General features: G+C 41.1%; 1 protein-coding gene across 8 annotated transcripts in view; it reads right to left on the bottom strand.

Moving 5' to 3' along the window:
• The window catches only part of SAMD12 (sterile alpha motif domain containing 12), a 162,056-nt gene that overhangs the window by 15,828 nt on the left and 129,284 nt on the right, over positions 1-16,944 (bottom strand). For 4 of the 8 annotated variants that reach the window (XM_085537024.1, XM_085537025.1, XM_085537027.1 and 1 more), the window contains one exon: positions 15,425-15,467. The exons of the other annotated variants lie outside the window; for them this stretch is intronic. In XM_085537024.1, coding sequence (XP_085393150.1) covers positions 15,425-15,467 — 43 coding nt within the window. The remainder of the gene's footprint in view (positions 1-15,424; positions 15,468-16,944) is intronic. 8 annotated transcript variants of the gene reach the window in all.

Here is a 16,944-nt window from a genome sequence, read left to right as displayed (position 1 = left end):
TGCTTTTGTCTTGAGAGACTGGGTTTTAATACAAAGCACTGGGAACTGTGCAAACTGAGTGAACATTCAAAACACCTCAAGTGGGATCTCCAACATGCAAATAAGGTGCTGAGCCACACAGTCTGCAGTGGCCTGCAGTGGTTTGGTGGCTGCTCTGATCCCTACCTGGAACCTGCTCTTGCTTTTGTTCTGTGGCTTCTATCGGACACTTTCAAATTTATCCCACCCTAAACTGTGCCGCAGCTTTTGGAAAATAGTTGTGCCCGTTATATCACAGTATTACTTACTTAGGATTCTTCAGCAAAATATGCTTTAAGTTAAGAACATAACCAGAGGAAAACAAGGACTTTGCTAGAAAAATCAAATTATAGCAGAAAGGTTTGGAAACTGGGGCTACAGCTCCCTCACTGCCTATGCAGAGCTGACGCTGGATTAATAGGTGGAACAAACTACCCTCCTTTGGGGAGATATTCACTGTGAGGTTCCCTGCAATGAAAGTTTTAACTCAGTTCTCATTCTGTGAAGTGATTAACCAAGTGAGAAGGAAAATTACACCTACTCAAACCACTTAAATGATTGCATGTGTGTGCATACATTTACTACAAAACAAAAACATAGATTGTGAAGCCTACAAAATCAAATTCTCCCCCAAGACATTGAACAAGCAACTTTATTTCCCTCATTGGAGGAATGAATTATAATATGCCCTTCTCCCATATTACTAAAGCATTATCACCATGTCTTCCCCATTCTTCTGCATGCAGCAGGGAGAAAGAACAGAAGATGCCATGTCATTTGTCACTTAATTTTCCCCTTCTTTTTCAGCATGTGGCCAACCACCTCACTTGATGAACAACAGTCAGCCTTAATCTGGAAAATAATTATTGCTGTCCTCGTGGGCTCTTCTAGACACACTGCCCAATCATTTCACAAACAAAATGCCTCAGTTCCAAATAATCTGTGAGAAGACATTGCCTTATTTTACAGTTCCTAGTTAGGCACAAAATGTTCCAGACTACTCTGCTGGCATCTGTCTGGCTTCTGGCTCTGACTCCAGCACTGGGCTGTTGGAGCTCCTGAGTTGGGTGAAAAACCTACAGAGAGAGAGGATTTGAGAAGAATGCTGGAATACATGGCTGGGTCTGGAAGCTGGAGCTCCAAGGAGGGCTACAAGCAGGACCCTAAAGATGCCAAAGAAAGTTTGGTTTCAACCATCTGTACAGACTCCTCAACATGTTTTCACATGATGCCTTCTTCTAATCTGCTCTAAAGAGTGATTTTTATAGGAAACTTACTCTTGCTGATTGCCCACCTGACAGGAAAATCTGCTGACCTGTCACTTTACAAGCCAGCACAGCTTGGAAGTCTGGGAAGCAAGCAGTCACCATGTCATTCTCATCAACTTGGTTGTGACCAGACTGAGAAACTCTTCTTAGCCCTCCACAAAACCAGAAAAATCAGCATGGTGCATATGCAACTACGGTTTCTTAAAGTTCAACAAAGTAAAAGGCTCTTGGCCTAGTTTTGTAGCTGCAAGACCAACCTCAAAGAGGTGCTGCTGCAGGGGAGAGTCTTTCCTAGGCAGAGGTTCCCTTCCACCCCATCTCTGATGCCATGACAGAGCATGCATCTGAGTGCTCTGCAAACCCAGCTCATGTCCCTTTCTGGGTGGCTGCAAATGAAGTACAGAGATCAAAACGAGTTATCACCTCTAAAGAGTTCCCTGGGTGATGATTAAAACTAAGTCTTAGTGTGCAGCCACCAGAGACCCCAGATACCAGTAATAATGCTTCTGCAGAAGAGCCTGATAAATGAAGGATAAATAAGCACCATGATGTCAGTACATTATGGCAGGTGGGCCATGCCTGTAAACCCAGCTTTACCTCCAAGGGAAGCTCAATCCTGGGATGACAGCACACTCCCAGGTGACACCCTCCCATGCACCCATCACTGACCAGCACTTGGGAATGGTAAGTGCTCTCATGAGCTGCACCTTCGACATACCCAGTATAAATCAAGGGTAGGACCAATGGACTGAGTGGCAGAAAATAATTCAATACCAGGTAGAAACTGACCTTTAAAAGTCAGGCAGAAGGGCATTTCCACACTTCAGACAGAAGGATTTGGGGCTAAATGTCATATTGGGAAAAAGATTTTCATTCATCATCCTGATCCTTTGCCGGCACTTACTCAGGTATGGATGGATACAAGACAGTGAACTACACAGCAGGGCAGGGGCTTGGGCTCAGTGTTAAGATGAAGGCCTTGCCTGCCACATTACAATCCAGCAGACTTCCCTGAGCTGTCCAGCTAAGTAAATACATAATTGTTCTGCATAAAGAAGAACAGTATCAAGAGAAGAGACAGCCTATCTCCTTCCTCCCCGGGAGCCTGTCTTTAAGGATAGAGATGGACATAAATATGGTTGCATGGACTTCTGAGATGATGACTCAGTTGAGCTGCTCTAGTTTAAACCCAGCTGGGTATCTCCACACTGCATAATGCAAGACTGGATGTAGAAGAGGGAGCAGTGGGGTACGGGTATGGGAAAGAACTTGCTCTGCCCTGAACCCTGAAGTTCACCTGGTGTTTGCACAAACTCATTTCTCCCATCCCAGATAGGCGACCAGTCTGAGCTAATTATCGAGGCTTCTTTGATGAGCAGGAGAGAAAGACAGTGCTTGGGAGAGTTATCCACCCTACTCGCTTGTCATATTGGATAAATGATTCTTTGGAAAGTCCTCTCTCCACTGATTATCCAGACAAGCTAAATGATTAGTGCAGAGCAGGTACCCAGCAATTAAATGGCAAACAAGAACTGACAGGAACTGCAATGTAATGCTTAATTTGATTGTAACAAATTCCAATTAGCATGTGAAATGTAGGTACCACAATGTTCAGGATTAGCATGTCTAATGCTTACATTTCTACTGAAATCAAGAATGATATAGATTCCAGTGAGGGACAAGAGCCCTACATTCCTTTGAGGCCGTGGATATTGGAATTCAACAAGGAAATTACACACTAAATAATCTTCTTAGAAATTTCTGAGATAATGAGATGCTTCCTGCAAACAATCTACAAAGTACTGAAGAAGTTTTTTAGAGAAATTATTTGCTTACTATTATTGGTAGAATTTTGCAGCTGGATATTTTATTGTGTCCATGCTGCCAAAGTGTTTCCATTTGCCGCTGATTTCATTTCTATTTGCAATATGTGAACAAATCAACACTGAGGAATTCACACCGGTATGTAAAACAAGAGTAAACATAAACAACGCCTTGTTTATTATTAAACACCTTTCATATTTTAGCTAAAATAGGCAATTAAGTTGGTAAGAATTTGCAACTGGAGAAGTTGCACCATTTTATCTCAGGCCAAGCAGTTTATCGCTATTCATGCACAGACAAACTTCCGTGCTTCAAAAGTGAGGGGAAAATATGTGATAGGATGTGGTATTTTTCTTCCAGTGCCAGAAATATACAGATCCTAATTACATTTTTGCTTCAAGGAAGGAAGGAAGGAAGAATTTCTGCCATTGGAGCATGAAAGAAATTTTGGCTAGAAAGACTATGGACAAGATTTTCCAAAGAAAAAAAACCCAAACCCCAGATGATTTGCACACCAAAGTCTCATTTAGAAGTCAAAAATACTTTGATTTCTAAGTTACTTGTGAATATTTTCTCTGCTGATTCCTACAAGTCATTTAATATTTATCCTAAACAAGTGCTGACATATTCAAAAGCAGATCTGGGGCTGCAACAAGTTCTGGTAACCCCTGAAGACATTTCTAAAGCCTCACCCACTAGAGATTCAAAACTTCTGGCATGTCCATATGTCTGAAATCTTCAGTTTGCATCATGCATTTGTCTATTTAGGATAATTAAGAGTATGCCTCCATGAACACATTACTGCGAGGTAACTGGGGTCTAGATTTACAGCAGAACAGATGCTCTGCTATAACTGTCCATGTGTGTGCCCTTACCCCATGTTAAATGCAAGGCAGTTTAGTGCCTGTCACTGAATGAGAGCACGCAACACGTTCAGCGTTCACACTCGATCTTCCAATTACCCCTCAGCAACTTGCTCAGGTAGCCGCGCTGTCATATTTGTTTTACACCCCAGCCATTATCACAGCCTGACCAGGAATAAACACAGGCAGAATGTCCTTCGCCAAGACATTTTTTAGGCTGTTTACTGTCACCTCCAATCCGCCCTTCAAGGAGTTTGTATGCAGCGCTCATCCCTGCGTTCTCTGAAGGAATTCAGGATTCTGGACTCTGGTCCAGAGGGTGTGAGCACTGGGGGTCTGAGAGAGCTGCAAACACGTTACATACCAATTTCCTAATGGCACTACCATTTCGCTACTACTTCCAGCTCCAAGATTACAGAGGAATATGATCTCACCTCGTTAGGGCGTAACTACAACATGCTGCTACAGCTCAGGCCTCACAGCTTTTTCCAGCTTTCTCTGGTTGGACGGTCCCATGAGATGGCTGTATCTGTGGCCCTAACAGCATCCTGGATACGTGTCTGTGATCACTGGAGCACAGCCCATCAGCAAGAACTTTTGTCTTCAGCCTCTTGGCCCATACCCTGAGTTAGAAATTCTTTCCACATCTAAGTGGGACAAGCATGTCAGGAAATTACACCTTCTGATATCATTCAATGGTGTTTCTGTGTTGCACATGGATTTGGTTCAGTTCTTACACTGACCAGGCCACTCCACTGAGCACTTCTAAATCCAGTGCAATAAACCCACCTTGACCATCTGTGGAAGCTATGGAAATCCATCTGTCCGGGATTTTCACCCTGCAGATACTACTGGATATTTTGAAAAAGTAACAAATAAAAAAGCTTTTTACTTCTGAAGAATTTAACCAACAAATAACCTGTGATATCTCTAATAAAAAGTTAAAACTTCTGAATTTGTCACATAAAAAAGTGATCCGGTGGTTTTGCACTTCTCTCCAGGAAAGCAAGATTTCTGTCTGTGAAAGGAAGATCGTGGCTCTGCTTTCTGCACATACACAGTTCTGGGAGCACAACTACATGTGATGAATCATGTGCAGACAGCCATGGGCCTCCAACTTCTCCTTCCAGCCATCATTACTGCCCTTCTGCTGGGCCAAGCCCGCTGCACAGGACAATGGGACTATGAAATATGCCCCCGTGGCAAACAAGAAAAAAGAGCATTGCTTGTGTTAAACCAATTCATGTCACTGATCTGCTTTAGAGCTCCAGCACAGCCCCAGCAGCCCTGGCAGCGAGCAGGCAGAATGACTGCAGGCAGCAGCAGCATCTCAGGCCAGATCCACCGCCGAGGTATCATATGGAGGAGTCATATCTTGTGCCTCCCCGAATGCTGGCTATGATCTTCCACAGAACACTGATGTTTAACTCAGTTTAGAAAGGTAATAAAGAATGAAGGCGGTGGCGTGCAAATGGATAGACAACACTGCAGATAACTGGCAGGGCTAATTCTCTTTTTAACTAACAGTAGGGACAGCAGACCCACTGGCAACAGCCAGAGCATTTGTTCAAATTATGCATTCTCTGACTTTCCTTTTGCTACTGGAGGACCCAATCCTGTGGCTATTTTTGGTAGTGCTATTTTGTCAGTGCCCAGCCATGAATCGGGGTCCCACTGTGCTATTCAAACACTTAACTAAAGCCTGGTTTCTGCCCAAAGACTTTGAAACTCAACTTAAAAAATCCCAGAGGTTTCAATGGCAGGAAGAACTGCATTAGCAGTTCTTCTATTGTCTTTTATTATTTATTTTACTAAATATTGTTTACTTCATTTGCAGTAATTAGAGTAGAATAATGAAAAAAATGTCTTCAAGCAAAAGCCTGGAAGGACTCTGAAGCACTGCTGGTGAAATAACAAGCCATTTCAATGAAAAAAACCCATAAGAATTGAACAGCCCCAAATGGCTTCCACAGAGCCATTGTATGTGTAATACTGCCACAGCAGTATTGTATGCAAATATATAATTTAGTTATTTTTATGTAACCTGGTTATTTTGTAATCACAGAGGTAGGGTTCAGACGAATGGGACATATGCCATTTGTAAAGAAACAACCTGAGAAAAATATGCATTGCAGTTATAGTCCTGATATGTAAATTCAGATACTCAAAATACACGTTGTCACCTAACAGCAGATTATTCAGTTTCACTAATGATACTGATTTTGAGTTAAACTAGGCTATACGGAAATGGAAGCCTATATAGGCATGTGATATGCAAAACAAATTTTAATGAATAATGATGAGCCTTTGTAAAATGCAGTTCATTCAAGCCAGTCTCCAGAACCAACTGCAGACTCACCTCCTCCTTTTTCTGCAGACAGAGGAGTTCACCAGGTCTTTCACTACACAACTATCACCACTGGCGTGACAATATGTGGTGCTTGTAAAGTTGCACAACACATTTAAAACTCTGTTTGTACCGTAAGTGTGAAATACAGACAGGACATAGACAGGATATGTCTACAATGACCCTAGCTGGAATATGATGAGAAATATATATATATATATATATATATATAGTTATATATCACTAGATTTATTGTGGCTGTATATATAAAATAATCATAATTGATTATGACTGAATACCTAAATTCTGCAGATCCAGCAACTCTTCCAATGGCATTCATCCACACCGTCATGCTGAGATATCATTTGCAGTGACCTTTAAAGAAAATGCCCCCTCTTCCAAGAGAGCAGGCTGCCTGCAGGACAAGAGTCTTAGATACGAGCTCATGATTGAGTGTCTGATATCTTTACGCAGATCCAGCTCACCTGACTGAATATGAAAAATGGTTCTGAGACTGTGCTATCTCCACATGTCTGAGACACTGATGCCAAGGCCTTTGTAACAGCCTCTAAGAGTTCTCTGGGAACCATCTTCTATAAAGCCAAAACTCAGACACAGCCTTCTGCACTCTTGACACTCACAACTTAACTGGATATCATCTCAAAATGAACTTCAAATACTGTGGTAAGGATCTGAATCTGCTCTGAAACCACACTGAGTTGTCTACCAAAGAGCCAGCCAAAACTACCACTGAAGACGATAGTAAATAACTATTTAAAATGTTGGTTTCCCCCGGCACAAATAGCTACATAGGTTAGATTACATTCAACAGCTTTATGCTAAAAGAGGGGAGATTTATCTTAGATGTAACTAAGAAATTCTTTACTGAGAGGGCGGTGAGGTGCTAGCACAGCTGCCTCCATTCCCAGAAGTGCTCAAGGCCAGCTTGGATGGGGCCACCCAAGCCATTCTATGTGGAGGGCTTGGAGAACATGTCCTATGAGGAGATACAGAAGGAACTGGGGCTGTTTACTCTGGGGAAAAGGAGGCTATGGGGAGACATTATTGCTCTCTTGCAGCATCTGAAAGGTACTTACAGCGAGAGGGAGCAGGTCTCTTCTCACTGGTGACAGGTGACAGAATGAGGGGAAATGGCCTCAAGTTGCACCAGTTTAGGTTGGATATCAGGGAAAGCTTCCTTACAGAAAAGTTTGTTAAGCACTGGAATAGGCTCCTCAGGGAGGTGGTTGAGTCACCATCCCTGGATGTGTTTAAAAACCATTTGGATGTGGTGCTCAGGGACATGATTTAGTGGAGGGTTGTTAGAGTTAGGGCAGTATGGTTAGGTCGTGGTTGGACTTGATCTTGGAGGTCTTTCTTTTCCTACCTGAGAAATTCTGTGATGCTATGAACTCAAAGTGAGCTTGGCATCCTTGGGCTCATGTACCAACAAAGGACTTGCAGATGAAGGTGTGGCCTGAATTCACCCAACTATTTTTAGACACCTACTGCTGTCACGTAGATTATATCCATAGCCTTTCTCTATGGTCTGTGGAGAGAAACAGTTGCCTGCCTCCTGTCTGCAGCCCCAAATCTTACTGCTCTCAGACATCACTGCTGCTCAGCTGGCCACAGCAGGGACCCAGAAACCTGGGCAGTACATGAAGGTAGATGAGATGGGTCTCAACCACAAGTGAGTGGATGAAGTGTGAACTGCACAGGTTCTACAGAGCTAAGGGGAAATAAAGCAACAAAACTATTTCAGCTGGCCAAGGCTGCAAGCATAAATCTGAATACACCCAGGGAACAGATTTTTTTGAGTAAGGTGGTGCCATTTTTACATGCTGATGAGTAATAACACACTCTAAAAATGTTTTATAGGATTTCATCGTGAGAGACAGAATGAGTTTGGAAACTTTGCCTTTTGAAGATCATGCACCATGGCAACCACTAGAAAGGTGAAAAACATTCACCCTGGGTCATTTCTGTGGAAGGTTCTGATTGTAGGTTGGCTGGTGCTCACTTCCCTGCATGGCAGCAGAATTACTGACTTTGCTGGGAACAGCCAAGACCCTTTACTTAACATCAAGTTATCACAAATCACTGTTAATTCTGGTGCTGGCTGTAGATTGTGTTAAAACCTTTATTAGAAATTTTGAAGACCGGACACTTGAAGGATTGGCATTAAGTTGCCCCCTGTTGATCAGTTACCCTGTTAATTTCATCTAGCTGCCTTGATTCTCAGATTTCTCCTTTCTCTAAATAAAGATGAAAATTTGATCTAGCTGTCTGCCAACTGCTAAATACTTTTTCTTCTGTGATTGCATAGCAAATTGTTCTGTTCTGCCTGGGACTAACAAAGCTCCTGTCAACCATCCTAAGTGGACAGCAGTTCTCAATCTTTCTAGTCTTTGGGACATTATGGTGTTGCATTGCAGTTTTTTAATGTAAGGAATAATTCAAACGTTTAGCCTCTTAACATCAAATGTGAAATCAAATTATATAAAAAAACACTCAGTAGAAATACTGAACTCTATTTCAAGGTAGAATATTTAGACTGGGGAAGAACCCATTTCTATCCCTAAATTACAGATTTCATTTTGGGGTTTATTCCCTACAACAAAGGCCTTTTTAATTTTGAATGGTTTGCCCCAGTTTGAGCCACTGATGGCCCGGATGAAACAGCTACAACCAGGACAAAAAACCTGAGCCCTTCTGAAGACACCAGCTGTATATATGGGATGAACATTGTCACTCATGCCACATCTGCCCAGCTGGGGATAAATCAGAGAAAATACTCCCTACTAACAAAGCCATTTATTTATTTATTTGGCTTTCTGATGCTTTTTTTGTCTCTCTGTGCTGGCACCTCCTCCTGCACACACCCACATTGCCAGCAGCTCCAAACAATCTTCTTTTCCCCCCTCTATTTCAGTTCTTCCTTTCTGTGTCATGATATATACCAGACTTGCCCTAGGAAGCCTGCATTTAGGTGTTTTTGTTCTGTCTCTCCCTATTCTGAGTAATGCTTACAGGAAGTTTGCTCTTTGATTTCAGTGGAAGACTGGAATGGACAAACACTGATACTTCATCAGGGATGATTTGTCTAAAAATGGAATGTCATCTCCATAACCAAATCCTTTTAAAACTACTTTCAATTATAACCAATGCACTGAAAGCCTGCTGCCTATTTCAGTGAGTTTTCTGCTGTTTTTTTCATTTTAACCAATCCTGGCTTAAAACAAAACAAAACCATCACTGAGCAGTATGGAAAAATGACTTCACTTCTGATTTGCAGAGATGACGTGGCAGCCTCCTTTATCTTCAGGAGACAGGAAGTGAAAAACAATTCTGCATAGCTATCAGAAAGAACAAGCCTAGATATGTGTGTACACACATAGGTATAGAAATATACATATATAGAAAACCCATGGCAATGGAGTTTGACATAAGTTACAAGCTAAACACATGCAAGCAGACAAATTAAGCAGATGTGTATACATTAATGTTGATATTAGATCTCTAAAAATAACTTCCCATTATGCACTCCTTAAGCAAGCACAAATTCTGTTAGCACTGCCATATCAATAGAAGGAATGAAGCATCTGGCAATATGAATTGTTGTTCTACATTATTTAAAACAATTACATCTTTATGCTCGCTGAAATTCTTTACTGTTCATAATCAGCTTTTAGCTCTAAAATCCAAGTCACCAGGATACATACATAACTTATATCACGCTGTAAGTCTGAGGCTGTTAAGGAATATTAAAAGGGAACCCTTACAAAATAATACTAAATAATTCCCTTCTAGTTAAGATTAAAATTATGGCTAAATGAGTAGAAGTTTGCTAATTCACTTTAATGACTGGGAGATCCATTGCAAATTACTGAATTTTTCAACAAAGTGAGAGACACATTAAAAAGCACAAGTGTAATTTATCACAAAATGCATTTTGCTCATTTATCTTGACAACTGTGGCTTAAATTACTTATGTCCCATCACACGTACTAGTAAATGCACTGTGTTCTGTTGTAAAAATAGTAATCAGTGAGATTTAGAGTGACACAACATCCACTATCACCCTTTGCTTGGAGGTGAGTAGAAATCATTATTTCGTGCCTTGCCAATGCAAAACAGGATTTCAAAAAGGGCTTTCTTTTTTTCCCCAGTATTTTTTAAAGAATGCTGAACCCAAATGCCACCTAAAGGATTCAAGCATCTGCAGTTCAGACTTGAGTGGAAAGAGCTAAGTGTTACCTCACTTAAATAAGTGCCCATTAAGGGCTTAGCACTGTAGTATTAGGATTCCCCCCTGGAAATCTCCATCAGTGCACATTAAAAAAACTCTGAACCTGAACTGAAAGTCACTGCAAGCTTTGCTTCAGCAGGCTGACAGACATCATTGAGTATTAAAGCTCTGCATCGATGCATCTTCTTTAAATGCAGGTAAGTTTTGCTTTCTCCGTGTTTCAATTTCAAGTCAAGAGGAACAAAGGAGGAAGCCAGACATACCTTCTCTAAGCCACGGTTTGACTTTACAAACTTGCATCTTGGGCACAACCTCCATGTGAATAAGTGCAAATGAGAAAGGAGAAAAGTTAAAGCAGATTTGGCTTTAGTCATTCTTGGAATCAAGTTTTATCAAGAATATTAAGCACTCGGGGTGTTGGCTGGTGTTGCATCACAGCCAGCCCACGCTGATGAACACCATGTACTCAGGAAACAAGGCAGTTGGGCATCCCGTGAGGATCGGCACGGCAGGCCTGCCAGTGCATGTGCTTCCATATGTCCTATCAAGTATACTGCAGCTCCGAAGGACAGGAAAAAAACCACAGCTCCCCACATCCCCAGTTAAAGATTAGTCTTGTGAAAGACGCCAGACTGACAGTCTGGGAACCCAACATTTCCCTACAATATTTACAGCAGCTTCCATGAAGGAAGCAACAGAACAAACCCTCCCTTTTCAAGGAAGCTGAAATCTTCATGGCTTTTGGTGTGGAGGAGAGGCAGAACCGTGTCCTGTGCAGCTCAGTCTCTGGAGCCAACCAGTCCAGGGTGGTACCTCTGAGGGATGCTGGGGATGTTGGCATCTGTAGCTAAGCAAGATATGTTACAGGAGGTCTTTGGATGAGAGCTGAAAGACTTCTTGAGGCCTCTTACCTCCATTACAGATAGAAATTGGATCAGCCAGAGTCTGACCTTACAATTGGATTCACTCTACCCAATTTACACCTTAATTCATGATTATTATTAATTACCCTTAATTACTTTAAATCCCTAAATTAATGACAGTGCTTCTAACTTAGAAGTGCCGTTATCACTGGTATTAGCTGCCTCAATAGATGCTATAAATCCAGGCCCTACAGTTGCACTTTTTCACTTCAATACTCAACCAAAAGTGCTGAAAATCCTTCCTGTGTGCTGCTTAAAAAATGGCCTCAGAAATGCTCACTGTGAAGTCGAAGTTACTCTCTCCTGAACATCATGATTAGCAAGTGAGCTTTAAAACACATCTGAAGCTTTACAAAAAAACCTGCAGCCCACAGGCAAGTTGCTCTGTGTCCCAGTGGCTGCAGGAGGGCTATCGGCTGGAGGACCGAGGGAAATTCAAGGTTCCAGGAAAGGGACACACTTCAGGCTCCAACAGGGTATGTTTTGAAAAGCAGAGTCATTAGCCTGCAATGTAGGGAAGAGGGAGAGAGGGAAAGTGTGAAAAAAGATTTCCCGATAATCTCAGTGTACTCACCAGCCATGTGAATGAGCTTCCTGTATGCTGACTCATTTTTAGCTGTTTAAACGTGTTTCCTTAGAAATCTTCCTAGTTCTTTTTTTTTTTCCTTTTTTTTTTTTCTTTTTTTTTTTCCCCAACGACATCAACTTCTCTAAACTTAATATGGTAATATGCAGTCAAAGACACTCAAGCATTTACTGTGATCATTTTTTTTCCTCTGGTTTTCTTCTGTCTTACTGAGCCTATGGAAACCTAACCAGTTTTCTTGTGGATGGTGCCTGTCTATGAGGCCCCTGAAAGCCCTGTAAGGATGCCGGTGTCAGACAAGACTGGAAATTTCTTTTGGAAATGACAGTGTTATGAAATGGCTTCTGTTGGAAGGGACCTTAATGCCCACCCAGTCCCATCTCCCTGCCATGGGCAGAGTCACTTCCCAGCTTAGCTGCCTGGGACCCCATCCAACCTGGCCTTGAAACACCTCCAGCGATGGGGCACTCATAGCTTCTCTGGGCAGCTGTGCCAAGGCCTCACTGACCTCTGAGTGAATAATTTCCTCTTAACATCTAACCTAAATCTCCTAAATCTTAGCTTAAAGCCATACCTCCTACTCCTAACACTATCAGACCATGTAAAATGCATCACCTCAGCAGTCCCTCATGGCCTGCTCAGCCGGACAGCTCTGCCACCTCCTTCCCTTGCGCCCTCCTCAATCCTGCTCTCCATTAGTTAGGAAGACGTACTCCAAAACACAAAATGAGTCACTTTCTGTGGTTCATAGACCTCTAACAAATACTCTGGAGGTGTGGGTCCAGTGTAATGAATTGAAGCCTGCTGACAGGAACGTGTCTTTTCTTGCTAGCCTCACGCCAGTCCTTCACCATAATCCACAGACTCCCAGAGTCTGCTTTGAACAACAAAATGACTGTGCTGACATTTCTGGAGTGTGTGTGTGTGGAAGGGGCATTACTCTTCTAATTCCCATCCGGATCTCATTAGGATCAGAGTAAGATCTCAATTCAGTGTCTCTAGAGCACTCTGGGAGAAAAAAAAAATGCTGTCAACTACAATTAGCTAAAGTGGAACTGCAGTGGTAGTTTTGTGCTCACAGCAAATTATTAAACACACTACGACTATAAATAATAACGAACTTGGAGAAGCAAATCTTCTTAAGGTCTGCAAAACCGAATCTTAAAATTTTAGGTGCAGTTCTCCAGTTAAATTACAAAGCACTAAACCTAAAATTAACTTGCTCTGGGCAATCTTAAAATAGTAGATTGCTGGATCTAAGCTTATGGGTGTTCTCAGTTAACTGCTTCTGAAGAAATATAAAAGTGGTTTATTACAACTATAATTACAGAAAAACTCTGCCCTGCACTTTTCTTGCCTGTCTGGAGGAGAGGAGTTTGGATACATCATGTGAAACTGAGCCCTGAAAATCAAAACGACGGGAATCAAAAATGCACACTAAGTGGGCTGAGCTATCAAAGCTGCTGGGACAAATCTAGCACAGCCTTATGCAAGTTTGTCTCTTATGGAACCACAGAATCCTTTGAGTTGGAAGAAACCCCTAAAGACCATCTAGTCCAACTGCCCTGCAATGAACAGGGACACATGCAGATACAGCAGGGTGCTAAGAACCCCATCCGGCCTCTTGATCTGAAAGACCACTAGTCAGTACAAATGTGCATACATACACACACATGGATATGTGCTCCAACAAGGATAACACACATTCATACTCCCACAGAGAATGAACTTCCAGGGCACATTTAAAAATAGATGCTCTTGCACACACATGCAGTTACTTTTAGTAGTCTCATTTTTTTCCATATTTCTACCCTCATTTTATCTATCAATAGTTTTATTTTTGTATAAAATCTGAGGCCCTGATCTTGACAATAAAATATACTACAAGAGATCACAGAATATTGACAACATTGTCAGTGTCAGCAGAAGATGAGAGCCAGGCTCCCCTCCACGAAATCATAAGACTAGGTGAAAAATCAATATGAGAGATTGATTTGCTTTCTGATTTTTCAGTTGTTAAGAGTCACATTTCCAAGCTGTTCTCTCCAGACTGCGAAGGGCCAGAAATTTCTCTTTTGTTCCTTAACGAAAGCTGAAAACTCATGATTTTACATGACTTCAGAAGCTGTAGCTCTTTGAGAAATACCGAATATTGTCACAGACAAGATAAAACACATGATTGGTCACAGTTTTAAGATTTGGAGGGTTGAAAGGTGCCACCTTTAGCAGAAAGTCATGTTGACTGACTTTTAAGCAAGGCAGGAGTTGCAATAAAATCTGGAAAATCATTTTTATGGAAGAAAAGAAAGAATACGGCTAAGTCTATAAAGAAATCCAATAGAATGTGTTACAGATATTCTGTTAACGTTTCTACAGGGATTGGAGCAGCCATAGTTTATTTATAAATTCACCTTTAACCTAACACATATTTTCAGGTAGAATATTTCTCTTGGAGGATTTTCATATGGAATCATATGTAGTTTCTGCTCTTGATTACAACTAATACTGTATTGCAACATTTTATGATTAAGTCAGTAAACTTAACCATATTTAAACTGCTCTTCTGATTAGAGAATTTAAAATATGTGGAGAGTAGTCGGGTTATCTCCAAAAGCACTTAGCAATTTTCCAGCTACCGAATTAAATGAAAATGACAGATTCAGAGAAACATTAGAGCAACTCTCAGTAACCAGATCTAAAATAAACCTAAACCCTCCCATGATGCTGTCTGCCCTCTACTGCTTTTTCTTGTGTTTTCCTGCCTACTGATATTCTTGAACTTTTTCAAATTTCCCCTCATCAACTGGCAGCTCCTTCAAAATATCGGCAACGTGAGAATTAGGAAAAAAAAAAAAAAAAGCTATATCCACAATTATTCAAATCAAAACACACTAAAAGTGTTGATACTTTTCAAAGAACAGCAGCCACTTTTGTTAATAGCGACTTTTATAGTCAATACTGATGAAAAGATGGATAATTCTCCGAAAAGTAAGACTTCCTCCTACATAATATTTTTACATGCAAGACAAATCTTGAAATATGGAAAAGTAAGTAAAACAATAACAAATGAGAGACACGAAGATTCCTGGACTCTCAAGAAGATGAGTCATATGTTCGTTTACAGCTAACCTTGGATTTAATTGCTAGCAGTGAATATGGAAGCTGAAAAATAAAACCAAAACTACTGTCTAAACTTCCCACATCATTAAAAAGCAAAAGGATTTCAATATGTATTCCCTGGAGTTTGTTACAGTAGTCAAAATAAATTAACAATAGAAAATAATGACGAAATTTAACAAAACAAGAAATGTCTGACTATTAACGACTCTTTGCCAAAACCTACCTTATGACAATGCAAAGGCCCTCTGTTCCCTGCAGTGCATCAGCTGTTTTTCAGCATTTTATGCAAAATAAATAAATAACAAATTAATTAAATAATCATCTGTTCCTCCAAGTACAGCTTTGGGGAATTTAAGTCAGTAAAACATTCAATGCAGAACCTTTTCGGTTCTCCACATCCTGTGCCAGATCTGGCCAATGAGATGTCTCAATCTAAGGAAAATCTAAGATAACCCCTGCTTTTCAAAGAACAGAAATGTAAATAAAACAAAAATATTAAGCTAAAAAACATACATTGTCAAAAGTTACAGAAAATATACAGTTGCTTTTGCCTAGGGATTGTTTAATTCAATAAGAAACTTGGAATAAAAAGAGACTGATCCAAATATGAGGCTGTATATTTGCATCGTAATATGGATTGTACTGTGTCAAAATTTTCCCATATACTTTCCCTTTCCTCATTATCTTCAAACCAAGCGACACCAGGAAGTGTTTTACAGGAATTCTGAATGAGATCAGAGTCTGTAGGCTGAACCCACTTGCACAACCTCCTCACAGGGCTTCTTGTTCTCACCAGCTGGTGTTAGGGTGGCATTGCTGGTGAGATGCAAACCTGCCTATTTGTAGGCTGAGTTTTTCTGAAAGGTTTGCTGACAGTACCATGTGAAACACGGAGCTGTGAAGCCTTGCCTCCTGTGCATGGACTTGGTTCTTCACAGCTTCAATCAAATGTCTGTGAGAGATAGCCATCCTTGTGTGCTCCCCACCCTCATATCACATCCCCACAGTTAAAAGCAACATTTTTATTGAGTAGTAATTATCATGCCATCTTGATTCTCTGGGCTTTGAGTTATACTTCAAAACAATATGCATCAACGGTGGTCTTAGGATTGTCAAGAGAGTACGTATTATTTCTGCTACAGTAGTCAATGCATGAAGATCTATCAGGGATTTTGCATGAAGTAGGCGTAACAAAAAATCATAGCATTATGAAATGGCTTGAGTTGGAAGGGACCTTGAAAATCATCAAGTCCCAACCCTCTGCTGCAGGTAGGGTTGCCTCTTACCAGCTCAGGCTGCCCAGGGCCCCATACAACTTGGCCTTGAGCACCTCCAGGGATGGGGCACCCACAGCTTCTCTGGGCAGTGTCTGTGTCAGTGACCCACCACCCTCTGAGTAAAGAATTTACTCATAATATCTAATCTAAATCTCCCCTCTTTTATGGTTAAAATGAAATGGTTAAAAAACCATTTTCCTTTGTCCTATCACTATCAGATTGTGTAAGAAGTCATTTGCTCTCCTATTTACGAGCTGCCTTCAAGTAATGGAAGGCCACAATGAGGTCTGCCTGGAGCCTGCTCTTCTCCAAGCTCAGAAAAACACAACTGGCTTGTAACATTGCTGACTGACCTCGGTGTTTAACTTCGCTGTTTTCACAAACACAGAATGTGACATAAGAAAGAAATCTGGTTTTAACTGAAATCACTTTGAAAAGGCAAAAGTGAACATTTTCATGCATCATG

Source organism: Coturnix japonica, chromosome 2, assembly GCF_054131305.1.
Source record: "Coturnix japonica strain WE chromosome 2, WE-NBRP24, whole genome shotgun sequence".
Classification (NCBI taxonomy): Eukaryota; Metazoa; Chordata; class Aves; order Galliformes; family Phasianidae; genus Coturnix; species Coturnix japonica.
This window is presented reverse-complemented; position numbering and strand designations above follow the sequence as displayed.